The 27,870-nt window shown below is 41.9% G+C and overlaps 1 protein-coding gene across 1 annotated transcript in view; it reads right to left on the reverse strand.

Moving 5' to 3' along the window:
- The window catches only part of LOC132394145 (A disintegrin and metalloproteinase with thrombospondin motifs 19-like), a 379,896-nt gene that overhangs the window by 14,363 nt on the left and 337,663 nt on the right, over positions 1-27,870 (reverse strand). Inside the window, exon 23 of the mRNA XM_059969941.1 lies at positions 24,525-24,677. Coding sequence (XP_059825924.1) covers positions 24,525-24,677 — 153 coding nt within the window. The remainder of the gene's footprint in view (positions 1-24,524; positions 24,678-27,870) is intronic.

The raw sequence follows: 27,870 nt of genomic DNA on the forward strand, positions 1-27,870 counted from the left end.
GTACTACACCACATGCTTAGCACATACAAGAGTGTTTAAACTCCCATCTGCTCTACTTTCTAAAATGACATACCATTAAAGAGGGAGGCAATAAATCAAAGCTGTAATGAAAAATACAATTGGGAGAAATGGGAAAAATTAACAATGGTAAGGGATGTAAGAAGCAAACCAAGGCGAGAAAAGGAAAAGGAAGGAAAACAAGAAATATTAAATCAACACAAAGTCTGTCAAATCATATTACAGGAAACTAGTCAGGAGCAAAGCGAGCCTTGTAAAGATAAATAATACTGATAATATAAAATGAAATGGTTGTTGGATATAAGTGTATAATTACTTTTCTCTCGAATATCCAGGAAAATAAAAGGCAACTTATTGCATGCTCCTGGAAACTGCTATTGATTGAAGAGGAAGGAGATACCATATTGAAAGAAAACATAGAATAATGGTACATATGTAAAAAAAAAATCCGCAATATCAGAGGGTTTTGATGCTGTTTTAAATTAAGTAAGTGAGGACAACTTAAATGTTCAACTATGTTCTAACAAAGCTCTCTTGGTTCAGGAAATAGAACATAGAAACCCTACAGCACAATACAGGCCCTTTGGCCCACAAAGCAGTGCAGAACATGTACTTACCTTAGAAGTTACTTAGGGTTACCCATAGTGCTCTATTTTCTAAGCTCCATGTACGCATCCAGGAGTCTCTTAAAAGACCTTATCATATCCACCCCCACCACTGTCACCGGCTGCCCATTCCACGCACTCACCAAGCTCTGCATAAAAAACTTACCCCTGACATCTCCTCTGTACCTACTTCCAAGCACTTTAAAACTGTGCCCTCTCACGCTAGCCATTTCAGACCAGGGAAAAAGCCTCTGACTATCCACACGATCAATGCCTCTCATCATTTTATACACCTCTGTCAGGTCACCTCTCATCCTCCGCTGCTCCAAGGAGAAAAGGCCAAGTTCACTCAACCTATTCTCATAAGGCATGCTCCCCAATCCAGGCAACATCCTTGTAAATCTCCTCTGCACCATTCTATGGTTTCCACATCCTTCCTGTAGTGAGGCGACCAGAACTGAGCACAGTACTCCAAATGAGGTCTGACCAGGGTCCTATATAGCTGCAACATTACCTCTCGGTTCCTAAACTCAATCCCATGACTGATGAAGGCCAATACACCATATGCTTTCTTAACCACAGAATCAACCTGCTCAGCAGCTTTGAGAGTCCTATGGACTCAGACCCAAAGATCCCTGTGATCCTCCACACTGCCAAGAGTCTTACCATTAATACTATATTCTGCCATCATATTTGACCTACCAAAATGAACCACCTCACACTTATCTGGGTTGAACTCCATCTGCTAATGTTCCTTAAGATTGTAAAGTCTGCGTAACACTACTAATATTCTTATGTAAGAACAGGTATTTCTCAGTATTTTGATATTCATTCTACCTTGACATTTTTTTATGTTTAAAGAGCAGTAATTTTACAATCTTTGCTTCATACCATTAACTTACTTGCAATAGCTTCTATTGAATCATTAACTGGCCTGCATCATAAAAGGATTACTTCCTTGTGTTGAGGTACAGAGCAAATAGTGATTCTGGTTCAGATGATGTGCAGTAGGCGATATGACAATTTAAGTGAAAATATATGTTGATGTTAAGTGGAGCAACTGTGACTTGACTGGTATGATTAATTTCTCTTAACTTGAAACTTTGTCCCCTGTGGGCTAGATCTCGCTGACGGTTTTGCACAGAACTGCTGACAGCATACAGGTAGGCTCACTAAACTTTCTTGCCATTTCCCTGCTGCGTGGTAGTATGGAAAGTACTATAAGTCAGATGTGAACACTCCCACTTGGAGAGGTATTGAGCCAAGTGGCTGTATAAAGTTTGTAGAAACTTGACACCAAACATAAAGTTAACATTAACATTAATAGAAATGAAAATTGGGGGAGATGGGAGCCAGCCTGCTGTTTCACTATCACCCACTTTGCACTACGTCCAGCTTCCCTCCACGGATTTGGAGTAAATAGAGCTGTTCCATGGGATAGTCTTATAACGAATTGTCACTATACTGATGACAATGATCTTCCAGACATAAATACTATGTTGTAGTGATGTGTTACACACAGCGCTGAAATAACGACACGCAGTTGGTAAATTGTTTCGAGACTAGTTTATTCAAACTTCGCAGCGCTGGCATTTAATCCCTAGCGCCCGCCCTCTCCGGGCGGAAATGACGTCAGAGGTGCATTACCAAAGTCTCCCACCGCGTGCTGGCTATTTGTGAGCCAGTTTGCCTGCACAGAAAGTGGGTCGCCACATAACCCCCCCCAGAACCGGCGATACACCCCCCAATGTCCACAGTCTGGATCAGCCTCTGCTTGGGAGGTCTGCCTCTGCGCCGTGGTGCCAGAGTCCCGACCGGCTGCACCAAGTCCACATGGGCTGGTTTGAGTCGGTCCACCATGAAAACCTCCTCTCTCCCCCCAATGTCCAGAACGTATGCGAACCCATTGTTGTTGATCACTTTGAACGGTCCCTCGTACGGCCACTGTAGTGGTGCCCGGTGTCCGCCCCTTCGTACAAACACAAACTTACAGTTCTGCAGGTCTTTGGGTACATGGGTCAGGGTCCATCCGTGCTGTGAAGTCAGTACGGGGGCCAAGTTGCCGAGCCTCTCACGTAGTCTGTCCAGGACTACTGCAGGTTCTTCCTCTTGCCCCTTTGGGGCTGGTATGAATGCTCCTGGGACGGCCAGGGGTGCGCTGTACACCAACTCGGCCGACGAGGCATGCAGATCCTCTTTGGGTGCTGTGCGAATTCCAAGCAGGACCCAGGGAAGCTCGTCCACCCAGTTAGGTCCTCTCAGGCAGGCCATGAGAGCCGACTTCAAGTGACGGTGGAAGCGTTCCACTAGTCCGTTCGACTGTGGGTGGTAGGCAGTTGTGTGGTGCAGCTGCGTTCCCAACAGGCTGGCCACAGCCGACCACAGGCTGGAGATGAACTGGGCGCCTCTGTCAGAGGTAATGTGGGCCGGTACCCCGAAGCGTGCTACCCAGGTTGCAATCAGTGCTTGGGCACAGGAATCGGCAGATGTGTCAGTGAGCGGGACCGCCTCTGGCCACCTCGTGAACCGGTCTACCATAGTTAGGAGGTACCGTGCTCCTCAGGTCACTGATAGGGGGCCCACGATATCCACATGAATGTGGTCGAACCTCCGGTGGGTGGGTTCGAACTGCTGCAGTGGGGCTTTAGTGTGCCGCTGCACCTTGGCTGTTTGGCACTGTGCACACGTTCTGGCCCATTCACTGACCTGCTTGCGAAGTCCGTGCCACGCGAACTTGCTGGAGACCAGCCAGACGGTTGTCCTGATAGATGGGTGTGCCAAACCGTGTATGGAGTCGAAAACTCGCCACCTCCAGGCTGCCGGGACGATGGGGCGAGGTTGGCCGGTAGCCATGTCGCACAGGACGGTCCTCTCACCTGGGCCTATGAGAAAGTCCTGCACCTGCAAACCCGAGACTGCGGTCCTGTAGCTGGGCATCTCGTCGTCTGCCTGCTGCGCCTCCGCCAGTGCTGCATAGTCCACCCCCAGGGACAGGGACTGGACAGCTGGTCTGGAGAGTGCAGCTGCCACGAAGTTGTCCTTCCCCGAGACATGCTGGATGTCCGTCGTGTACTCGGAGATGTAGGACAGATGTCGCTGCTGGCGAGCAGACCAGGGATCAGACACCTTCGTAAACATGAAGGTCAACGGTTTGTGGTCCGTGAACGCGGCGAACGGCCTGCCTTCTAAGAAATACCTGAAATGCCGGATTGCCAGATACAGTGCCAATAGCTCCCGGTCGAAAGCACTGTACTTGAGCTCGGGTGGTCGTAGGTGCTTGCTGAAGAATGCCAGGGGTTGTCAGTGCCCCTCGATGAGCTGCTCCAGCACCCCATTGTCTGCTGTGTCGGATGTGTCCACAGTGAGGGCGGTTGGAACGTCCGTTCTGGGGTGCACCGGCATCGTGGCATCTGCCAAGGCTTCCTTGGCTTTAACAAAAGTGGCCGTGGCCTCCTCGTCCCAAGTAATGTCCTTGCCTTTACCGGACATCAGGGTGTACAGAGGGTGCATGATACGGGCTGCTGAGGGGATGAAACGGTGGTAGAAGTTCACCATACCAACGAACTCCTGCAGGCCTTTGACCGTGTTGGGCCAGGCAAAGTGGCATATCGCGTCTACCTTGGCGGGCAGAGGTGTTGCCCCGTCTTTGGTAATCCTTTGGTCCAGGAAGTTGATAGTATCGAGACCTAACTGGCATTTGGCTGAGTTGATCGTGAGGCCAAAATCACTCAGGCGAGAGTAGAGCTGGCGGAGGTGGGACAGATGTTCCTGGCGACTACTGCTGGCTATAAGGATGTCGTCCAAATAGATGAACGCAAAGTCCAGGTCATGTCCCACCGTGTCCATTAGCCGCTGGAACGTCTGTGTGGCATTCTTCAGGCCGAACATCATTCGGAGGAACTCGAACAGGCCGAACGGGGTGTTAAGTGCCGTTTTAGGGATGTCTTCAGGGTGCACCGGGATTTGATGGTATCCCCGGACGAGGTCTACTTTGGAAAATATTCTTGCCCCGTGCAGGTTTGCTGCAAAGTCCTGTATGTGTGGCACAGGGTAGCGGTCTGCAGTTGTAGCCTCATTCAGTCTGCGGTAGTCGCCGCATGGTCTCCAACCCCCAGCTGCTTTGGGCACCATGTGCAGGGGGAGGCCCATGGGCTGTTGGACCTCCGTATGATCCCCAATTCATCCATGCTCTTGAACTCCTCCTTCGCCAGGCGGAGCTTTTCTGGGGGGATCCTTCATGCGCGGGCGTAGAGGGGTGGTCCCTTGGTCGGGACGTGGTGCTGTACCCCGTGTCTGGGCATGGCTGCCATGAACTGTGGTGCCAGAATTGATGGAAAGTCCGCCAGGATTCTGGTGAATTTGTTGTCCGACAGCATGATGGAGTCCAGATGTGGGGTCGGCAACTTGGCCTCACCCGGGGAGAACGTCTGGAAAGTCTCGGCATCTACCAGTCTATTCCCTTGCAAGTCGACCAGCAGGCTGTGAGCTTGCAAGAAGTCCACCCTCAGGAGTTCTTGGGCCACCGCGGCCAGTGTGAAGTCCCACTTGAAGGCCGTAGGTCCGTATCGTGCTGCCGTTTGCGGCCCTCAGGGTGGGTCCTGGCTTCCTGGTGCGGGTGTTGTACCCCGTCGGGGGCAAGACGTTGATTTCCACTCTGGTGTCGACCGAGAAGTGGCGTCCCGACTGTTTGCCCCGGACGTACAAGAGGCTGTCCTGGTGGCCAGCCGATATAGTCATTAGCGGCAGCTGGCCCTGGCCCTGGCCCTTGCAGGGTGGGTGACAATGGCGGGCTTTTGTGCCCCACCAGTGGTGGTAGAAACACCACTGTTCACTGGCCTCCTCACTCCTGCCTCTGTGTTGCGTGCGCCCCCCTGCCGGGCCTGGTCTGGTCCGCTGTTGGGCGCGTGGCTTGGTAATCTGACTGACGGACGCCACACTCTCCCTCTTGGCTTTCCACAGCACATCTGCCCGGGCCGCCACCTTCCGGGGGTCGCTGAAATCTGCGTCGGCCAGCAGCAGGTGTATGTCCTCGGGCAGCTGCTCTAGGAACGCTTGCTTGAACATGAGGCAGGGCTTGTGTCTGTCAGCCAGGGCCAGCATCTCGTTCATCAATGCTGATGGCAGTCTGTCTCCCAAACTGTCCAGGTGAAGCAGGCGGGCACCCCGCTCGCGCCGTGAGAGGCCAAAGGTCCCAATGAGCAGCGCTTTGAATGCTTCATATTTGCCTTCTTCCGGGGCCGACTGTATGAGATCTGCAACCTGGGCGGCCGTCTCCTGGTCAAGGGCGCTCACCACATGATAGTATAGAATCAGAAGATATCTGCCGAATCTGGAACGGGGCTTCTGCTTGGCTAAATCACACGCGTGGTCGCAGCGTCTAGAAGATCGGCAGTTTTAGCGAAACTGCATGAACAAATGAAGAGTCAGTCATCTTTGGTCCAAATCCCGTTTGGACCGTCGGGGTCACCAATGTAGCGATGTGCTACACACAGCGCTGAAATAATGACACGCAGTCGGTAAGTCGTTTCGAGACTAGTTTATTCGAACTTCGCGGCGCTGGCATTTAATCCCTAGCGCCCATCCTCTCTGGGTGGAAATGACGTCAGAGGTGCATTACCAAAGTCTCCCCCCCCCCGCACGCTGGCTATTTGTGAGCCGGTTCGCCTGCGCAGAAAGTGGGTTGCCACAATGTGTAATTCTTTTGACAGAAGCCCGATTCTGGACATAATACATTATACATAAGGCAGCAGCTGTGGAAGAGAGGGTACTGAACAGGGAACTTTCTGCTCCAGCTGGCCTGAGTGCTGCACAGAGCTAACTGACAACTCTGAATTGTCATCATAACATCCTCTGGGCTGTAAAGCATGTAAGAATGGAAAATGTGCAATCAAGAAGTCTGCTGAGCCAAAGTGTAATGAGATGCCAATATCTTCCCCAAAGAGTGAGATAATGTACTGACCAGAATAAACTGGTTTAGTTACAAAGAACTTGTAATACATCACTGCAGCATTCAAAACTGAAAGACATTCTCATGCAGGATTTTCCAGTCCTATGCAATATTTCAAACAAAGTGGTAAACAGGGATAAAAGGCAGAGATTCCTAGCTGTTTGAAAAGTAACAGTGGTCCACAGATGGTGATTAAATAATTATAACTGATTTCTCTCATGATCAAGTGCAGTCTTCAGCTGAAGTTGAATTAGAAATTGGAGATGAAAAGGATGAAAATGGATTGACAGTATTCAGTCTTTGGTTTTAAGCTGAAAACTCCTTTCCCACCATCTGATATCCACAATTAAAATGGAAATGGCAAAAGTGAACTTGTTAAACTGTAAATTATATCTTCCTGCCAACAGTTCGCGCTGCAGCGCCCCCGCAAGAGGAAGAACACTATTGCAATTTAACAGATTAATGCAGGCAATCGCCATCCTAAACGCTGAAATAAGTGGCAGCAATTTCTGACAGGTTTCTTGATCTTCCACTGCAAAAACATGGATATTTCAAAAGAATTTTAAGCAGCTGTCGATGCTTCTTCAAGTTTACGTTAATCGTCTGCCGAAGTCAGGGTGGAAATTCTACTCTGTTATATAATTAAAATTGTTAGCTGGGAATGGGCACATATGGATGATGTTCACTCTATTGCTGACATGCTTGCATATGTTTCACAATTTATTGTATGCAGACATCTCAGTTCTTTATAAATAATTAATTGCTTTGGAATTATGTGTTTCAGCAAATATGGCAACCAGTCTGGACCAACAACGTTTGATATATTCATTGAGGGAGGAATGTTGGCTGGAGCACGTGTTGGAGCTTGTTGCTCCTGTGAGTGTCATGGGATGTTTAACATCCAAACAAGACAGAATCTTGGTTGATATCTGATCTGAGGAGTGCTATCTTTAACAAACAAAGCCCCAAACAGTCTGCATGACTCCTGTTTCTAAACACAAAGAAGTGAACCCAACTTTTTCTAACCCAGCTTGAGCTAAACATCAGATAGTCTTCATAAAGAGCAATAAGGATTGTGATGCTTGGTCAATCCAATCCAATGCAAAGCAGTATGCTTGGTGTTCCCTACTTACTTATATGATTGTTCAGCATTTTTGCCGCTAATCGTACTATTCTTTAGATAACACACCTGTGGCGGGCCCAGTTTTGTATGTGGTGACCACCTATTTAACTACCGTTCAGTTTTTAAAAACAATTGGCATTTCTTAAAGGGGAGGTGCCTGATATTTACAGTAGGTGTTGGCTTAATGGATCTATTTAATTGGTATTCCACACTAATTATTACTAGTCAAAAATATTGCTCAGGCAATGCCAACAGCATCTTTTAGACCCAGGGCCTCTACTTTAAAGAAGGATAAGAAGAGCATATGCATGTGATCGCTGCCACTCTCAGGTTCCCCTTCCAACTGTCCACTATCCTGACCTGGAAAAATATCAACATTCTTTCTTGTTACTGGGTCTAAACTCTGGAACTCCCTGCCCAACAGCACTGGAAGAGCTTGACTACAACAGTGGTGATTACTGGTGACGACCTTCTCACGCCCTATTAGAAAATACATAGATATGAACAGAATGGAATTGAATGGAAAAATTTGCTTTATTACTTTTTGCTCCAAAAAGTACAATTCCTCATTTTCCCAGAAGTTACTCCATTTACCAACCCACTCACTTAACCTATCAGCTTCTTGTAATGTTTCCTTTTTACACTTACTTTTTATTTCTATTTTTGTGCCATTAAGAAATTCAGAAACCATATCTTTGATGCCCTCATCCAAGTCCTTTATAAAAACTGTAAGGTGTTATGCCCTTGCACTAATCCCTAGGTCACTACTTGTTTGACCTTGCTCATCATAAAAAGCCCCATTTATTCCTAGTCTCTGATAACCAAACCATTGTCCTAACCATAACAATATGTTATCTCCTGCAGTACACCATGGGTTTTTGTTTTCCTATATTGCCTCTGCTGTTGCTCCTTATCAAATGCTTTCTAGAACCTGAGGAATCCATTGTACAGGCTATTTCTTCAATAAATGGATCAAACATGACTTTTCCTTCACAAAACTATGTTAACTTAGCCTGATTTCCTCAACATTTTCAAAGTGCCTTGCTGTAACACCTCTGTTAATGATTTCTAATATTTCCCCTATGTCAGATGTTAAAGTACCGTTCTTCAGTTTCTGGTTTTCTGTTTCTGTCCCTCCTTTAATAATCAGTCATATTTAATACTTTCCCAATCTAATGGAACCTTGTTCAAATCCAGAGAAATTTAGCCAATAGATCAACAATCTCACCCACTACTGATGAATTTCATCAAACCCTGAAACTTGTCAACCTATAGATCCAACAATGCACAAGGGTGACTAGTGACATTTCAATGAACTGTTTCCAACTTTGATTCCTAAATTTGGTTTAGAGTTTTCAATTTGCTTTGCCTTTCATTTTCAGTTGGTGGCCAAGTTGACATTGTGTTGCTTATCACTGGATAGTAACAGAACTGGGCTTGTGTTTATTCACATCTTTGTCGATGCATTGATTAAAGACTGTGCAACAAGGACTACCAGGAACAGCTCTTTCTTTCATGATAGATATATATAGTGGCAAGAGCTAATCCCTAATGCAGACTTACAGTATATTGCAAATTACCTTGAATTCAGAGAAGTCTATTTTTGTGTGTGGTAAGGTTCCTCCAAGGGATTTGGGCAGTGGAATCATTGCTTCAACATATCAGAGGTCTGCTCCATCTCATTTTGTGCATCAGCATGGGACTGCACACTAATCAAAAGGCCTGTCTCATGATAACTATATGTAACCTGGTCCTCATAACTTCAGAGAAGATGTGAAAGGAGAAATGAAAAAGGCCAAGAGGTTGAATATGAAATGATTGAAATCTGGATATATTCTTCAGCATGCAAAATGGCAAAGGGTTTATATGAGAAGTGTGCTGATCAGAGACCAAAAGACTAAATTCGTGTTTAAACAGGTTTTAGCAAGTGGGCAGCACAGTGAGGCAGTAAAGAGAGGAAGGGGCTGAGCATAGTGACACAACTCTAGCACCTTGGGTTCAATCTGGGCCTTAGTTACAGTCTGTGCAGATTTATATGTCCTCTTTGTGATCGAGTGTGATTCCTTCCAGGTCCAAACTTATGTCAGCAGACTGAATGTGTAAACTACCTTAATGAACACTAAGAATCAAAGGAGTGTGGATAAGCAAATGTGAGAAAGAGTAAGTTACAGAGGGACAGAGGAAAATAAGAGGGGAAATGGTGCTAATAGGATCACCCTAGTGGAACAAGTACAAACTCAATGGGCTGAATGGTCTCCTTGCATATTATAGTACGTATAAGAAGATTCTGCTGGAGTTGTAGCAAAAGAAATTGCAGTTGAGATTGTGGATGGATTGAAAATGGATAAAGAGGAGTTTCTGGAATGGCTGACGTATTTAAAGTAGGTTAATCACTCAGGCAAGCTGGGATAGCAAAGATGTTTCTTGATTCCTGAGGGAAATGTGGGAGAAACTATAGAGACCCGGGGAATAAATTTCCATGGGGTCACGGGTGGTACTTGAGGACTAGAAATTTACAGAAATGATATATCCTTATCAAAATGTAGTGTAATGATAATCTTTTTGGGTAAATATCTAGAAACAAGCATGAGTGTCTTAAGATAAATGTTGATTAAATAGAGAAAGGCAGTAACTTGATAACTAACAGTTAACTAACTTGATAACTTTATTGATGAGTTAACATGGAGTAGAAGAGGAAAAATGTATCAGATTCAGAATCAGAATTGGGTTTAATATCACTAGCACATGTTGTGAAATTCTTTATCTTTGTGGCAGCAGTACATTGCATAATAATAAAAAACTGAATTACAGTAAATATATATATGTATGTGTGTGTGCATGTGTGTGTGTGTGTGTGTGTGTGTATATATATATATATATATATATATAAAGTTAAATAAGTGCAAAAATTAAAAATAAAAAAGGTAGTGAGGTTGAGTTCATGGTTTCAATGTCCATTCAGAAATCAGATGGCAGAGGGGTAGAAGCTGGTCCTGGATTTCTCAAATTGCTGCAAAACAGACCTTGATTGAAGCCCACTGAAGCAACACCGATATAAAATGAGCATGTAACAGCAAGTGGAGCGCAGTCTTGAAATCATTTTTGAAATGAAAGGAAACGTATGGTGGAGATCCCCAGAGGGCCAGTATTAAGACAACTGTTTTCCTCAAAATATATTAAAGACCTAGATGTACTGCATACAGTTCCTAAATATGCAGCTGACAGAAAATTTGAAGGCAGAATACCAAATGTGGCAACAGACTTCAAGGGGATATAGCCAAGCTGGTAGAATGCATGCTTTATAGGCAGAAGAAATTTATGGTAATGCTGAAAAATGTGAACTGACACATCTCAGAGGGTGTAAGTCAAGTTCTAAAGCAATGCAAGATTGAGTAACATGGGAGTACAAAAGCTTATCACATATGTACTTCCTCAGTTGTAATGAGGAGTCTCCAACTTGAGAAAAAAAACTTTTTCTCTTTCTGCAAATGCTGCTTGTGCATATCCAGCTTTTACTTTTTTTCCCCTTTATAATACTATTTCAATATGCAGATTTGTTGAAAGTGGCAGGATAGTTAGTGAATATTGTTAAAAGCACTAGGGACTCTGAGCTCTCTAAGTAGAGGGATAAAGCTAAGGCGCCAGGAATGGGCATAATGAGAATATTGCATTCAGTTCTCAGTGACACGCCTTCAGAAAGGCTTTAGAAAAGGTGCACAAAAGATTAGCAAAGTTATTCCTGAGGTAAAGGTCTAAAACTCCAAGGATTGATGGAAGAAGCTATATCCTTAGAAAAGCAGAAATCGTGAAGGGATCTGACAGAGGTATTTAACTTCATGAAAGGAATGACAGAGTAGATAGCAAAAAACTGTTGCCAGCTGTGGAGGGGTCAAAAAGCAATAGACTGAGAATGGAGTTGATTGGCAAAAGGATCAAAACTGATGTGAAGAAAAACCTTTTTATGCGGTTGTTAGTTTGGGTCTGTGATGCACTGTCAGGAGCAGTAATGAAGGTGAATATGGGGCTCGATGGGATGAATGGCTTTCTTGCATGCTGTTAGCAAGCTGTGATGAACAGATAACCATTGTTGTCTAGTAACCACACTTTGGTTTAACTTGCTGGCAGATGGGAAAATTAATCGCGACAGATAGAAAGCATGGTTTTTGCTTCATGATGCACCATATATGGTCACCAGCAGCTGGAGTTTAGTGAACAGAATTCCAGAGCTGACATCTGGTATTTACCAAGCAACATGCTTGCTGTCTTCAGCATGCAGATCTGCCTATTGTGATTTGTAACTTATAATGTTGACTTCCTTACTGAAGCCCCACCTACTCACACACTGTTCTTTACCAAGGCTTCAGTAACAGAATTATTGCTGGAACACGTGGAATGATCCAGCAACCTGGTATTATGTTTTTGTTTGGCAGCTTTCTTCTGAAGTGCCTTCAAATATCTTTCTCCCGGTAAATGGATTTCCTTTTTAACCTTATCCTAACTTAGTTGCAGGTGTAGGTGTCAGTGAGGAGGCAGGTATAATTTTGTCTACTGTTAGTTGCCCTCACATTGAGTGAGGTACTAGGCATTACAGAGGCCACCAATTGCTGTGGGTATGGGCCAGAGAAAATGTGTTATGCCAGTTGGTACATTTCCTCCTGTGAACTAGGTGGGTTTATTGGTCATAATTACTGCTATGTTTATTTCAGAATTATTTAAGTAACCAAATTTAAACTCTCCCGCTGCCATGGTAAAATCCATCCTTTTGTCTCTGCATTGCCAGTTTGGTAAAGTGATCTCTATTTGACTGTATCCTTTGCACGGATACTGATTTACAATTGTTTGCGGCTGCCTGTAAGGAGTTTGTGTGTTCTCCCTGTGACTGCGTGGGTTTCCTCCCATTCTAAAGACATACCGGCTGGTAGGCTAATTGGTCTTTGTAAATTGTCCAATGACTCGGCTAGGGTTAAACTGGGGAACTGCTGTACAGTGTGGCTCGAAGGACCGGAGGGGTCTATTCCACGCTGTACCTCAATAAAATAAATACAATAATGGGCTGGGTTGTGCTTGGCCATAGATATTAATTAGAATCAAGAAAGGAAAACCTCACCTTTTACATCCAGTCAGGGAGAACATTCAAATGTATGGACTCACAGTAGATACATCAGCAAGTGAAAAGTTGAGGTGCCAAATACAAAGAGTTAGGTATGAGCTTTGCCCTTGAGTTCAGCCTACTGCCCTGAAAGGTGAAGGCAAACTAAACAGTGGGGGATGCATGGGCAGTGGGTCTTTATTAGAACCAGGCACCAATAAGATTAATGCAATAGGTTATAACAGATCCAGACTTAAATCTGTTAACTCTGCTTTGAAATGTTTCACATTTGCCTGTTTATTGTTTCTAACACTAACTTAAATTAATTTACCAAACAGGCAATAAAGTAACCCTGGGCAACAATGAACACTCAATTAATGTTTGTGTTCAGTCCAGACTGACTTTTTTAATATAATAATGCAGCAAAGCACTGTATAATTTTCTGGCTCAGAAAGTCCTGCTAACAGGTGAATTCCTCGGAGGTATTTTGTAGAATTGTAGTTTGTTTGTCTCAGTATCAGCAGGTGGCACAATCTTGACAGCTGTCATGTTCCCCAGCTTGGGAGTGAGAGTGTGCTGGGCTCTTGAGTATATGGCCAGAGAACTCTCAGAGGTGATGAATGATCCTGCATTGAGGCAGTTGTCGAAAGTCAAAACCCCTTACAACTGCATCCTGGGTCATGGCAAGAAAACAAAATTTTGATTCATGCATTCATGGTGAAACTTACTACAACAAAATTAAGGGAAGTGAAATGGGGTGGGTGCGGATGGAATTATTTTAAGCTTTATTGTTTACCAGCACATTGGCCGTTCTGATTCATAAATCCAAAGCACTGATTTCTCTGAGGCCATCTTACTCTTATTGAGTATTACAAAACATACTGGTGATGTTGTGTTCTTTTGGTATGGACCATGAACCAGATGCAACAATTTTCCTCTACATCATCTGCATATTTAATAATTATGAGCATCTTAATTATATAAACTTTATTCTCAAATTTACAAACCTAGACTATACAATCTAATCTCATAACATTACATCCTCTAAAGCTAATTATTTCCTCCTGAGGTTCTGTGCTCAGAACTGAACAGAGAGTCTAACCAGAGCTCCACACAGCTCCAGCATTCCTTGCACTCAGTCCTCTAGAGGTTAAGGTTTTTTTTTAAAAAGACCCTTTTTAAAGTTGGGGGATGAACTTCAAAAATTTGTGGCTCATCTATAGACAAGTGAGACAGAATTGTGGAAAAATATTAACTTTCTATTAATCATCTTTCTTTATAAATGTCAGTAGAGAGAGAGGTAGAGACCCTGGAAGTGACCCAGTGAGAGGCCTAGAACCAAAAATGCTAGTGACATTCCAAAACAAAAGTTTGACAGGTGGGATGATGCAGAGGCCTGATACTGTGGGATCTTCAATATCACAATTTAAGTAGGCCATTACTCAAGCGATTCTGAACACTCACCTCTGTACTTCCACACCATCTAACCTTAACATTTGAAAAATGCTCTGATCAAAAATAGATTCTCTCTTAGGTCTAAAGTGGATGACTGTGTGTAGAATGAGTACCTGTAACTGAGTGATATCCTTTTGCAATTTTATCTTCTCACTACAATATTTATTATGCCTCTCAGTGTAGTATGCCAGCATTTTCAGATTTATGACTCACTTTCATTTCAATCAAGTCATTTCTAAATATAAAGGCTCAGTACAGATTCCTGGTGACAATAAGAATTAAACTCTGCTGATTTCAGTGCTTTCTGTCCCTATAATCCTAATGAATGTTTTTTTTATTGTCAACAGCTGTGGCATATTAATGTACACCTTTTATAAATCCACATGAATGTCACACGCTAAAGACCTCTTCAAAAATTTCAACTGAACTCATTAGATAAGACTTACATAATTCCTATATATCCTTGTCCTCTGTCAATTATAGAATGTAATGTCTTGTAGCTTTAGTTTTTGGTCTTGTTTGTCTGGTGGATTTGGAGTTCCTTTCCGGGGAACGCGCTAAGACGGTAGCACAATATTAACATGTAGCAGTCTATCTGGACTCTGGATTGGTGATTGCCAAACATTATGTGGATTTTCTGGTGTAGTGTGTTTTGTCATATGCTTTTGTGATATCATTCTGGAGGAACGTTGTCTTATTTTTTAACTGCATTGCATTTGTGGTTTCTAAATGACAATAAACTGAATCTGAATCTGAATCTAATGCCCATATAGTCAAATGACCCATCCTGGTAAAAGAGACTGGACCAATTAAGATCACAGTTTACTTCTCTTACTGATGTCATATATTGTCACTTTTCCATGTGACGGCATATTCTCCAAATATAAAGAAAATTGCTTATCCTTACATTATTCTCACCGAGCTTTGACAATCCCTTTGAATGGAAAACATGGGCTACAAAATGGTGCCCCCCAACAGCTGCTAGAAGATGTGCATCCTGAAGAGCAATTTACAATGTGATAACCGTAATACTTCATTTTTGGAACCTAATAGTCTTCAGTTCAGCCTTTCTAAATTCTCTAATCGTCCCTGTATTTTCTGACTTGGAGCTGCAAGAACATGAATGCGAAAAGTCTTTCTCCTTTTCATCGATGGCTACCAATACAAGAACATACAATACCAATACAAAAACAATTGATCCAGATACAAGCTCTCTATCATCATTCCTGCAGCCCACCCCATTTCGGTTCAGGGCGGTGACTTGGATATAAATAAGAAAACAAAAATAAAGCTGAAGAGTTCTTTTAACGGACTCTATTTTTGATTTTTCTGCTTTGTTTCCAGCAATTTTCTATCCCTAGGTACATGACAGAAGAAAGCCTATCTTCTCAGTATGGCTCCCAAGAAAGAGGAAACTCACATCTTGCCCAAAGAAACAATCCTTCTTGGCGAGCCCATGTTTTGAATGCCGGCTGGTTTATTTATACCTTTCTTTAAAATTATTTTGCTTCTTTGTGTGTTTAAGCATATTTTCAGCAACTGCTAAAAGCAATCTAACTCGGTGTTCATTTCCACTTAATGTATAAACCTTGCATGGCTTCATTCACAACAGAGATTATGTACTAATGCAAAAATGTAATATTAACTGAGTAGTTTGCTACTTTACAAACTGCAAATGGCACAAAAGTAGTTCTTATGTAATGTGTGAGCAAATCAATATTTGTTGTACCCAAGGGATAAATATGTGTCTAAAATGCTGAAAATTTCAATACCAGCTAACATTTACATTAAACATCTTTCAAGTATGAGAGCTGTAATTGCTTAAACATGTGGTTAAGCTGTTGCTGAACACAACTGCCAAAGCACACACTTAAAAAAAAATCTGTGGCTGCTAGAGATTTGAAAATATAAAATGTATGCTGTTAGAGCTTTCTCAGTGCAGAAGTTTCCTGCACCTGATTTGCTGAAGGTCATTTACAAGGTCAGAACACTGAAGCAATTATTTCACCAGCTGAATTCTTGCACTTTGGGAAGTGAAATTGTCTAAAAAGAAGTTTGAATTCCCAAATTGTCCAATTGAAGGTAATTTGCATTACAGCTTGCCAGTACAAAACCTCAAATGCAGTATAATGCCCCCAGGTACTTTATAGAAGCATTAAGAAACTGATCTTGACACTGAGCCATATATGGTGCTATCTGGACAGATGGGCAAAGTCTGGGCAAAGAGGTAGTCTTTAAAGAACATCTTAAAAGAGGAACAAAGGGAGAAATGGAAATATTTAGGAAGGATTTATGATGCTTAGGATTTTAGTAGCTAAAAGTAACCCTGCCCATGTTGGAAACAAAAAAATCATTATGCTATAGTAGGGAAGTAGAAAATTTATCTCATTAGATCCAAGTCTGCTCTTTGAATAACTCTCTTTTATTCTTTTTTTTATAAAACAACTGAAGTGTTCTATTTTACCTGTTTAAAGTTATTCTGCAGTTTTCTGAGTTTGCTATCTGATTTAATTTGGCCAACGAGAACTAGTAAAATAATTTTACATTACTTGATAGTGTCATATTTATGCAGCTAACAGAAACTTAGAGATTATATTTAAACATCGAGATGGGAGACAGCTCCTATTACCTTCTGAGAGCTATTGACAGAATACAAGTTCACTGTCATAATTCCAGTAAATTTTATTCTATGAAGAACGAGGCACAGAATAATAGCTTGACACTTCCCCAGGGGTAAGAGATTTGATAAAAATACATGGATGTTTTCAGATCAAGTTTCTGAAATCTGGAGGATATTTAGATAAGTGGAAATGTCTTCACCATTGATATCTTTACTTCCAGATTTTCTGTCTCCACTGTAGATGAATTGACGTAATATAAACCAACAATAGAATCTCAAAAGAATTGCTCAGAGGGAGACTTGAAGATGTACAGGAATTGAAAAAGCATACAAAAATTTGAACATGAATGAGGCAAATTTCAAAGCCCTTTTCAACTTGAATACTTTTGGATCTGTTGAGGAGGTGATCTGGGTAAATAATGGCAACAAGAACTTCCCTCTTTCATCTTATCAAGAATGTGTAGATGGAGGAAGTCAGCAGTTGATGCTCAGTATTTGGATCAGTAGGGTGGTTTCACAGTCTGATCTAGCCTGGTCAGGAGAGGCAAACACAGCTGTTGATTCACCTATACCCTTTAGTACACGGTCTGCCTTTCACACTGTCTTTCTAAATTTGGGCCACCAAGTCAGTTTTCAAAGCTGCCTACATTTCATGGCTGTCCATTGTTCATTTACTACATGATTCTTCAAACCTCACTTTTATCATTCATCTGATGATTTTCCGGCCACCCACCCTATCCCTCCCGCAATGTTTAGCACCTCAAAAATCTATGTCTACACTTGCATACCAATGGTGCTTTTCAACTTTACAGAGCCTTTAAAAAAGTATTCACCCCTTTGGAAGTTTTCCTGTTTTATTGCTTTAAGACACTGAATCACAATGGATTTAATTTAGCTGTTTTGACACTGATCAACAGAAAAAGACTTGCATGTCAAAGTGTAAACAGATCTCATACAAAGTAATCTAAATTAATTACAAATATAAAACTCAAAATAATTGATTGCACACGTATTTACCCCCTTTGATGTGATACATCAAATCATCACTGGTGCAGCCAATTGCTTTTAGAAGTCACATAATTAGTTAAATGGAGATCACCTGTGTGCAGTCAAGGTGTTTCAACTGATTGTAGTAAAAATACACCTGTATCTGGAACGTTGCTCTTCTGGTGAGTCAGTATCCCAACTTGTTCATGTCATAGTGAAAGCATCTCTATGAACTGATCTAAATTAATTATAAATATAAGACACAAAATAATTGATTGCATAAGTATTCAACCCCTTCAAGTCAGTTTTCAGTAGATTCACCTTTGACAGCAATTACAGTCTTGAGTCTGTGTGGAGAGGTCTCTCAGTTTTACACATCTGGCACTGCATTTTTCTTCTATTCTTCTCTACAAAACTGCTCAAGTTCTGTCAGATTGCATGGGGATCATGAGGAAACAGCTCTTTTTAAATTCAGTCACTAATTTTCAATAGGATTGAGGCCTGGACTCTGACTTCCCACTCCAGGGCATTAACTTTGTTGCTTTTAAGCCATTTCTGTGCAGCTTTAGCTTTATGCTTTGGGTCATTGTCTTTCTGGAAAACAGATCTTCTCCTAAGTCACAGTTCCTTGCAGACTGCATCAGGTTCTCCTCCAGGATTTCTTTGTATTTTGCTGCATCATTTTACCCTCCACCTTCACAAGCCTTCCAGGACCTGCTTCCCTACAGCATGATGCAGCCATTACCAGGTTTCACATTAGGGATGGTGTGTTTTTGACAATGTGCTGGTTTTGTTTTGATGGCCAAAAAGCTCAATTTTGGTTTCACATGCCTCCTGGCAAATTCAAGCCTAGATTTCATGTGAGATTTTTCTCAACAATGACTTTCTCTTTGCCACTCTCCGATAAAGCTGTGACTGGTGAAGCACCCAGGCAACAGTTGGATATGCAGTCACTGAATCTTGTAACTCCTCCAGAGTTGTCATAGGTCTATTGGTGGCCTCCCTCACTAGTCCCCTTCTTGCACGGTCACTCAGTTTTTGAGGATGGCCTGCTCTAGGCAGATTTGCAGCTCTGTCATATTCTTTCCATTTCTTGAAGATTGACTTAGCTGTACTCCAAGGGATAGTCATTGACTTGGAAATTTTCTTGTATCCATTGCCTGACTTGTGCTTTTCAATAACCTTTTTACAGAGTTGCTTGGAATGTTCTTTTGTCTTCATGGTGTAGTTTTTGTCAGGAAACTGACTCACCAGCAGTTGGACCTTCTAGATACAGGGGTATTTTTACTACAAGCAATTGAAACACCTTGACTGCACATGGTGATCTCTACTTAACTAAACCTGTGACTTCCAAAACCAATTGCCTGCACCAGTGATGATTTGATGTGTCATATTAAAGGGGGTGAATACTTATGCAATCAATTATTTTGTGTTTTATATTTGTAATTAATTTAGATCACATTTTAGAGATCTGTTTTCATTTTGACACTAAAGAGTCATTTTCTGTTGATCAAAGTCAAAAGCCAAATTAAATCCAATTGTGTTCAACGTCATAAAACAATTAAACATGAAAATTTCTGGGGGGGGGAATACATTTTATAGGCACTGTACTTCTCACAGCATAGGAGGATATTCATATACTATTACCTGTTCCCCATTTCCCCATTACCCATTTTCCCACATAGGCGCATTAACTGTTTTTGATTCCTGCTGTCACTCACCTACAGCAAGGTAGCTTTCCAGCAAACGGGATGCAGGAAGAGACTAGAGCACTGGAGGGAGGCCCTCACCACCATTGGGAGAATACGCAGACTCCAATCAGACAGGTTAGGGTCAAGTCTGGTTCACTGGAGCTATGGACAGGGGCATTAATTTCTGTATCATTGAGTCAACTATAGTTAGGGAAATGCATGTCTATCCCCTATGATTTCTGCCATTCCATCACAGGAACCAGACTCCCCTCTATGGACTCAGTCTATACTTTGCACTGCCTTGGTAAAGCAGCCAGCAGAACCAAATCCCCACCTACATCTGACATTCTCTCTTCCTCCCTCTCCAATTGGGCAGACAATACAAAAGCCTGAAAGCACATATCACCAGGCTTCAGGACAGTTTCTGATTCACTGTTGTCAGACTCCTGAACAGACGATGGATTCACAGTCTACCTCATTGTGATTTTGTACTTTCTCAGTAGCTTTTACACTTCATTCTGCATTGCTATTGTTTTAACATGTTCAAGTTCAATACACAGTGTAATGATTTGATCTGTATTTACAGTATGCTAGACAAGCTTTTCACTGTATCTTGGTGCAGCTGGAAATAATGGACCAATACCAATAGCGCTTGAAGTCAAAAAGAGCATTGAGTATTGTGGAAGAAAGGAGATTCAGAGAGGACCTGCACAAATAGTTCAGCTGATATCTGCAGAATTTGTCACTGATGTAGACTATATATGTTACTTCCCATCAAAGAGGGAGAGGCATGGACTTTGCTGCAGCTTGGCTGACAGCATTAAATATCCAAACTTATTTCTGGGATTGATTTGATTTTGGCACTGTAAAATGCAATCATCTCACTTCTCTTCAGAAGCAACATTCCCTTTACTCATTCATCTCTCGCCTAGAACTATTATGTGAAATACATCATCTTGAAATCTACCCGAGCAATGACTCCTTGAGATACCTGATACCCGTTAAAGATGCCCCAACACCAACAAAAGCATCTGTACCAGGCACTTGTGCAGAGCGAAGAACTTCAGTACTTCTTGACTGGTCTTCAGCTGGTGCATCAGATTTATTATCACTGACTTATGTCCTGAAATGTTTTGTTTTCTGGCATTAGTACAGACTAATACATAAAAAAACTATAAGTAAGAAATATATAACTAACTAGTACAAATGAGAGCAAAATAATGAACAATTGCTCAAGCGTTCATTCAGTAATCTGAAAGTGGATGGGAAGAAGCTGTTCATAAAACATTGAGTGTGCGTCCTCAGGCTCCCTGAGTCTCCTCGATGGCAGTAATGAGAAGATGGCATGCGCTGGATGTTCAGCGTCCTTCATAATGGATGCTGCCTTCCTGAGTCACCACCTTTTGAGAATGTCCTCAATGGTGAGGAGACTAGAGTCCATGATGGAGCTGGCTGCGCCTACAGCCCTCTTCAGCTTTTCTCGATCATCACAGCACATTCCGGTGAGGGAAGCAGCCCTGCTTAAGCTTTCCTTAATTGAATAAAGCTCCCCGTTTACCAGGAAGGGGGTATTCATATTGGGTAAGCCACAAAATTGGGAGGCAGCAGTAGTTTTGCCAAGCAGAGTGTTCACTATCAGAGATAGCATGGAGAAGTCCACCAGAAAGATTAGTCTGCAGAAGATGAATGAAACCACTGTAAGGTTACCTCCTGTAGATTAACCTGCCTCCTATGAGTTTTAAATGAACACTTTCAGAATTTTGACATAGTTGTAATATCTTGATTGCGGAGAGATGAAAGTGAACTGCTTCCACTTTATTATGTTCTTGTCAGTCAGGCTCAGTCACACTGCTTTATCCTGAGAGAACAGAGGCTTCCTTTGAATGAACAGGTGGAGTAGTCGATGAGGGGAGCATTCATGGCCCTTTGAAAATCAATGGTGTTCAGTTCTGAGAATCACAGCTGGCAGAGCAGGGATCAAAGCAAGAAATCTTTGGCAACAATGTGAGTGGGTGTGCTTTCCTCTTCTTCCTGTATTCACTCTACATGCCTGGAATCCTCATTAGATGACAAGTAGTGAGAAGTATTTCCTCCTTGCCTTTTTGCCCTCTCTGTGCATTATGTTGTGCAGAACACATTACAAAATATAAATCCTCATGGTTGGATACTAAAGAACACCTCCAAACATATCAAGGACTTCAAGTGCATCACAAACAAGAAATGATTGCCTGATTATACAACTAATTATTAAATGGCTCTCACTACAGCAGCCCTGGATCTCATCAGTGGATTCTTACAATTGTTGCCTAGCAGCCAATTCTTACAAGTGCTTCCAAGTATCACCAGGTTGATTTTGTTATACTATAGCAGGATGAAGCCACAAGGCCAGGTTCTAGGGAAGGTAATCCCTCCATTAACATTTTCTTGTGGTGATAGGAAAGCAAAGAATTTCATTGACAATAACCTAATCTGAATTGGAATGAAATCCAATGTGGTTGATGCTTTTCTGGGTGTCCACAGATTGCTCTATATGTGCAACCTATGACATTCTGTAAACTGTAGGAGGCTGGTCAGGGACACAATATAAAGTGCGCAATTGATCTGGTTATTAGCATGTCAAAAACACCACACAATTTCCAGCTATCATAAGCCATCAATTCATGAATGAAATCCCTCGTGCAGTTACAATAGAGCCAACAAAGAGACACCCTGGTGTTTTCAATAGCATCCTGAAAGGAACTAGGGACTGATTATGCACAGGGACTATATCCACTTTACAAAACAGGATCAGCTCCCGAAAGCACACTCTTCTAAGAGATAAAAAAAATAAGCTACTGTCTTTCTCATCGGTAATGCGTTGTTGCGTTTCACTCCTTGACCCCCTTTCGCCCTCTGTTCATCTACAGCTCCTCACACAGCATGCTGATGCAAGTGCTGACGCTCGTCCTGATCTTAAATTCAGTCCAACACACTCACAGCACGACCCACCCTGAAAGCTTGTGTGTGGAGTCCAAATCATGCAAACAAATTTCTTGCAACAACTACTTCCCCCAAACCATTTCTTGAAGCCATCTAAGTAGCCGTGAACGTACAACCTTAATGAATCATGAACAACTTGACCTTTTGGTCTCCCTGTGAAAGCTACAAAATATGCCTCCACTTAAAGCTAAGTTTTGAGAAATTATTACTCCAAGTCAACTACCTACTTCCCTTTGCATGTGCCATAATCAAATAGGGAGAATGTACACTTGCATCAGGTCAGATTTGGGTTCTACTCTTTTGTAGATTTAATTCCAACCACCTCGCATCCCCTGACATATACATTTGCTGTGGGGCAGGCAGGGGTGGGTTGACAAAGTTAAAATTCCATTTTGGAGAGAGTGATGCAGACCAGTCTAGGATAGATTGCTTTCACCATAATGTACTCCCTAGAGCTGTGTAAAGCTACAAAGTAGTATGAGCAGTTTCTACTTGGACGCATTGAATTTTTACCAGTTTGTACATCTCCCAGTTGGCATCCAAGACATAGCCAGATGGGAATCTATGGGAATTCTAATGAACGCACTTGCCAAAAGATCTCATTATCAACGCCAGCTAACTGGCTCCCAGCTGTGTTACAAGACCTGATGTGATGGGTCAGTCTGGGAAGAAAAATAGGAAATTTAAGAAATAAAGCAGCCAAGAATGAATGGTTTCCATATTTGATACTCCCTACTTTGGATAATTGCATTTACACTAGAAGTCCGATTACACTTAGATGGTTTAACAGTGGCATGGAAGTCCGGCACCAGGTTTAAATGGAAGTTAGAAGATTGATGGAAAAAGCTTAAACTGCAGGGTTAGCACAAGAAACCGGTGCTGTAATTGCAAAACATAAAAACAGAAAATACACAGTGGAAAATCAGCCTCTGAGCGAAATAATAAATTACCAAAAAAAGGTGCCAAGTCTCTGCGGAACGTTTCTGATGAAGGTCCATCTTGGCAGTTAACTCTATGTCTGTTACAGAGGTTGACAGACCTCTGCAATAAACACTTTTCATTATGAAATAGGAAATTTAAATTTAAGCATTCTCAATGTTTCCTGAAAATTTTTCAGCTTTCTTCCCAAAGGCACTGACTGATTTTTGAAAAGTGGTTCCATGCCCTCAATGCTTTGCTCAAGCAGCTCTACATCTTATGGGAGACTTGAGAATTCAGTATTTTTCCCTCTCTGCGCCTTGTGGTGCTTCAGGCGGCAACCTTGCTGTTTCTTCGGCATTTGTCCGTTTATTACAGACAAATGAGAACTAGCTTAATGCTCAACCCAGCACAAACGGAAAGCGTGCAAGGATCTGGCCAGATTCGAACCTGGGACTACTCGCCTCGTTGTCTGGTGTGGATGCCACTATACCACTGGCTACTCACTGTTCAGTATAAGTATGATGGATATTCAATGTGTAAACATCATCGCTGAACTTGATTTATCTAATTCTCAAGCTATGTCCTGTTTGTGTACCATAAGACAAGATTCCTGGATATTCATCCTTCTCCAATTTTACTCTGCATAACCTGGTTTTTCCTGTAGGAATGAACTGATTCAATGTAAATAATGACCAATCCTACTCCATGTTGATGATGACATTAACATTGTGACCCTTAGGGGGGGTTCTTCTGTGATTTTAATCTAATGTATCTAACATTACAATCTTAAATTCAGAATTCTGAACATATCTTGTAGAATAAAAGTTTGATAAATTTGTCTCCAATTATTTCATCTGTTATCATCTATTCAAAAAACACATTCACTACAAAATCTGCTTTAGTTTTCACTGTAAAAGCTTAGCCCACTGCATCTTTGATTTGTTGATCAATACCAGACAAATAATTGTGTTAAAACACTCAAGGACCTTAACCCCATCTTATGCAGCTGTAGACAAAATACACTGAGCACTCTTAATAAATTGACAGGAAATTTACATGAAAAAAGAAGATTTACTGACTATGTACCACCTTAGACCAGTCTCCTGTTCTCCAGACATAGCATTTTGAATAATCCTCGCAATCTTCTGCCTCCTTTGGGCGTGTTGATAAATCACATTTCTTGCGTGGATTGGTGCACTTAATAGTTCGGTGTCGAGCCCCTTTGCCACATTTCACAGAACACTGTAATATACACCAACATAAGGATATAATTTACAGCAACATCACACCCTATCCAATACTGCTACAGATGTTGACATTGCGCTTAACTCATCTGTCCATAAAAATCTCTAAAGGAAACAAAAACTCTGAAAACACACGACACAGCGATCAGAAGAAAGTGATAAATCAACCAGGAAATGTCAGGATTTTGTGACAGCTGTTTCTGTTGAAATCTGTGTTCATTTATATTCACAGGTGAATTACGTTGTCTGCATTCCTAAACTGAGTTGACAGTAAATCATATGGCTTAACTACTCTGGACTAAACCTCAGGTGGTTCAAGCAATAGGTATCTTGTCTCAATTTATCTTCCTCATAAAATTTGACATGCCAATTTATTGCATCCTTAGAAACTACAGTTTTTTTTTGTTTTGGTCAACATAAAAAAGCACAAAGCAGACCACTGTAGTTAGTTAACCGCTTCCTCTTTTGAACTTGCTAAATACTTATTGATAATACTCGTTTGACAATGCATTGCCATTTTACTTTTTCAAATATTATTTATTTGGAGAAAGATCAATTTTTAAAGAATTTTAAATATCCAAGTTTGTTGATCAGATTAACCTGTTTTATTAAAATAATTTCTGAGAATATTATACATAACTGAATGAAATTCAACCATGCATATTCACATCAGATTATGGGGAAATCCTGATGAAGGGTTTCGACCTGTAATGTCAACTGTTTATTCCCATCCATAGATGCTGCCTGATCTGCTGAGCTCCTCCGGCACATTGTGTATGTTGTTCTAGATTTCCAGCATCTGCAGTACTTCTTGTGTCTATGCGGATATTCTGTTGTTTTATTTTCTACTACTTCCTTAAAACTCAGTTAAATAAACACCCTTTTGAACTTTAATCATGTAAATAAAGTAGAATACTGTGGACTCCTTATAAAATTACTTTTGTCGAAAAGAGTGAGTAAGAAATATTCTAAATATTAATGTTTTGCTGAGCACTGATCAGTTATTGTAGAGTAGCTGTGGAAGACCTGCATAATGCAGTCTAATAGTGAATCACACTGCATATACTGTACATTGACTACCCAAATGAGTGTTGTTATTAATATAATACTTACAGACTTTGTTGTTTACAATATTATTCTTCTTGTTATTTCTGGAATTCATTGAATAGCTGGTACTTTGGATAAGAATTTCCTTTTACTTAAAGATATTTAACGTAGCCCTTAACAGTGAGATTTTAATTAGAAGTGGGAACCAGAAGTGTATCAAACTTTGATTTTTGTCCCTTCACAATCATTTCAATGCATGTCCTTGAATTTTTAACAAGATGGGAGTGTGCATCATTCTCAATATTTCTGTCAATAGATTTTGGATGTGAAATTATTGTCATCTTTGGATATTTGCTGTAACAGGCCAATCATAAAATGGTGACTCTTGTCCAGTTCAGATTAGTTCAGCATCCAAGAGAGACACCGCAAGTACTGTAAAACCGTACTTGCAAAACTGGTCTGTTTCTGCTTCCAGTATCCTCAATGATGCATTGTGGAAAATTAGAAGAAAGCCTGTCAAATGGTAGCTGAGTGATTGCAGTTAGATATGTTTCTAGCATCAGGTTTGGATTATATCTTGCAAACATAATAATTCTGAACATTTAATTATTACTTAATGATATCAAATCAAGGCTTAATTTGCTTGTTTTCACAACAAATGAATATACTCAAAAATATCAAATTCAATATATCCATTTGGTGTAACTTGTATTTGTGTTAAAACATAATTAATTCAAAATTCTTCACCATATTAGCAAATCGATGTGTAGAAATAGAAAGTAGTCTGGTAGTATTTGGCCTTCTTTTGATCCTAAAGCGGGTGAGGAGCCGTAAGCAACATAACCCAAATGCCCAAAACTCAACCAAAACTGGCCCTGGGACGTCCATAGGCTGCTGATCCGAAGATAAGCTTTCGAGTCTGCTGCCTTGTTGGAGGAGTCTTAGAGGCTGGGAATCAACAAAAGAGCAGAGTCCCAAACGTGAGCTTGCAGCAGCCTACTGTTGTTACAACCTGGCTGCACAGTGTTTGCACTTGGAGATAAAATCACCATTGATCCAACATTGAAAAGGTTTAAGTCTCGCACCCAGGAACATTGTGGAGTCATCGTAACACCATCTTTTCAAGGTTGATTAAGGATGGCCAATAATTGCTGCATTTTCTACTGTCATTCAAATCATAAAATGATTTAGAAAGTGCTATAGCATCAGGTTCAGCAACTCATGAATGGTAAAGACATGTTTTCTGTCTTTTTTTTGGAACAGAGGAGATCACTTAGTGTAGTGGTCGCCAACCTGTTGACTCGCGATTGACTGGTCGATCTTTGAGACTTTCCCAGTAGATTCCGAAAAAAATGAAAAATAAATACACAAATACTGTTGCGAGATTGTTTCTGGGTTGTGGGGTTTTAGTTCCGTTCTTTCTGCCCAGTAAACATGCGTGTAGCTCCCCCACACTACACAGTGTACTTCAGTGGTCCCCAACCATAGGAGGAAACAAGGAAACAATATCATTTGTCGATATGAACTGATATGAGTCAGCTGCACCTATCCTCATTCCCTGTCACACCCACTGCTGAAGTTGAATGCATGCGAGGTCATCAGTCGCCTAAACGTAGTGACACCCTCATGCCAGGGATCACAGGTTGGCCTCGAGCAGTCGGCAGGAAGTGCCGTTGCTACTGGCCTGGAGTGCGGACAGATGGGCACCGCCTCTAAACCTGTTTACCACACCGAGTGTTCGTGGGGAATCCGGTACTAAAATACTCGCAGACGACCTAATTTGGGCAAACGGTTTCGTAAGTAGCAGAGCAGCTACCTCGCTGCGATCTACTGAAAGTCATCCCTCCAGCCAAACTTTTGTCAGCCGATAGATCTTACAAGGGGGGTGGGCGCGCGTCCTGTCGCACTCCTCGCTTGGTCGGTTGCTATCTCCAGACTGTGACTGCTGCAGCCTCAGCACAGGGACCTCTGGCCTTCACCTTGTCCTCTCACTCCACCCACGAACAGCCGCACCTGGCCAAGGCGTCTGGCAGCGGGCGGGCAGGAGGCTGGTATTCGGGCTCAGAGGCTGTCTAATGAGGCAATGAAGCCCTCAAAACTGCTTCGGTACTTTGAGTCCAAGCACCCCGCACTGAAAGACAAAC

The sequence above is a fragment of the Hypanus sabinus genome, chromosome 5 (genome assembly GCF_030144855.1).
Source record: "Hypanus sabinus isolate sHypSab1 chromosome 5, sHypSab1.hap1, whole genome shotgun sequence".
Taxonomy (NCBI): Eukaryota; Metazoa; Chordata; class Chondrichthyes; order Myliobatiformes; family Dasyatidae; genus Hypanus; species Hypanus sabinus.